The 1642-nt window shown below is 40.4% G+C and overlaps 1 protein-coding gene across 2 annotated transcripts in view; it reads left to right on the forward strand.

Moving 5' to 3' along the window:
- The window catches only part of tgfa (transforming growth factor, alpha), a 10247-nt gene that overhangs the window by 4704 nt on the left and 3901 nt on the right, over positions 1 to 1642 (forward strand). For both annotated transcript variants that reach the window (XM_013908583.1, XM_013908584.1), the window contains exon 4: positions 816 to 930. In XM_013908583.1, the coding sequence (XP_013764037.1) occupies positions 816 to 930 (115 nt within the window). The remainder of the gene's footprint in view (positions 1 to 815; positions 931 to 1642) is intronic.

A 1642-nucleotide genomic window follows, 5' to 3' on the forward strand; every position in this document is an offset into this window, starting at 1 on the left:
GGATAAAACCTAAACGATACCCTTCCCTAGGTGTTACTAAGGGAACCAAAGTGTGCCAAGTAAATATCCCGCATGCCTTTACATCACTATCCTGAACCTACCATCTGAATGTTGCAGCATGCACTCATCTATCCAAGCATGTTTTTCCAGTCTTCTTCTGACCAATTTTGGTGGCGCCAGGCAAATCTTAGCCTCAGTTTCTTGTTCTTCAGGAGTAACACCCAGTGTGGTCTTCTGCTGCTGTAGCCTATCTGCTTCAAGGTTTGTCAAGTTCTGCATTCAAAGATGCTTTTCTGCAAACCCTGGTTGTAACAAGCGATGGAGTTACTGTTGCCTTGCTTTTGGCTTTAAGCAGCCTGGCCATTCTCTTCCCATCACCTCTGGCATCAACGAGGCATTTTTACCCAGAGAGCTGCTGCTGCTTTTTCAGTCCATTTGCCGTCAGACCTAAAGATGAGAGCAGGTCAGCAGTTTCTGAAATGCCATCACCAACCAAACCACATTCAAAGTCACTTAAATCACCTTTCTGCTCCATTCTGATGCTTCAGGTCGAACCTGACCATGTCTACATGCCTAAATGCACTGAGGTGCTGCCATGTGATTGACTGATTACATATTTGTGTTACTGGATTGAACAGCTTTACCTATAAAATGGATTTCTACTAGCTAGCTACTCTACCAAAAGACTTTCATTTTGGTTGTTAGCTTCAGTGTGAAACACTACTGCAAAAACACTCTGTCAACTTTAAACATGGTAACATCATTAAGATCAACAACATGAAGAGTAACACCAACATTATGTCTCATCTCAACAGAGTTTGTAGCAGCAGCGGTTCGGTCTCATTTCGACGACTGTCCAGACTCCCACCGACACTTCTGCTTCCACGGCACGTGCCGCTTCCTTATACTGGAAGAGACACCCGCATGTGTGTAAGTTAGCGGATTTATGGTTATAAAACACCACCTTTGCATCCTGTCTGTTGAAAAACAACACTTTTACAGTTTAAAGCTGAAACTGTTTGAAACTGAAATTTAAGGCACTGCAATCCTGCTGATGTACAACCTGCTGTTCAAAAGTGTTGCAACACTGAGCAAAATGTAAATCCAAAGAATTATTTGAAAAACACGTCAACGTCCCACTGAACAGAAAATGATACCAAGGCAGTGTTATGTGAGTAAGATCCCCTCATCACCTCTGCCTTTGGTGACAGTCTGCACTTTGGGAATGAGGAGACCCATTGCAGATGTTTTGAAATCTAAATGCTTGTGATTATTAATTTCTGTAGAATATCAGCTGCTCAAAACTTTGAGATCTCCTGGGTTTTTTCTTTTTGTTTGTTTTGCTTTTTGGTTCATAAAGCTCCAAACACTTAAACAAGTCAGGACTGAAGACCAACTAAGCAGTCTTTTTTTTATTTTTATTTTTATTTTTAATATATTCTTCATTTGGTTTGAGATCGTCTTGTGGAAACAATTAAGGCCTGCTTGAGCCATTAGACCATCAGTGAGTGCATCATAATCTTATTCATGTCAATGGAGTTTGCAGTGTTTTTATTATCTCAAATACACAAATACATATGGTTTAGTCTTTATGGCAGAATCTAAAGCTGCTTTTGTGGATAAAAATACAAACTTTTGTCAC

Source organism: Pundamilia nyererei, unplaced genomic scaffold, assembly GCF_000239375.1.
Source record: "Pundamilia nyererei isolate P.nyererei 1_Seehausen unplaced genomic scaffold, PunNye1.0 scaffold00012, whole genome shotgun sequence".
Taxonomy (NCBI): domain Eukaryota; kingdom Metazoa; phylum Chordata; class Actinopteri; order Cichliformes; family Cichlidae; genus Pundamilia; species Pundamilia nyererei.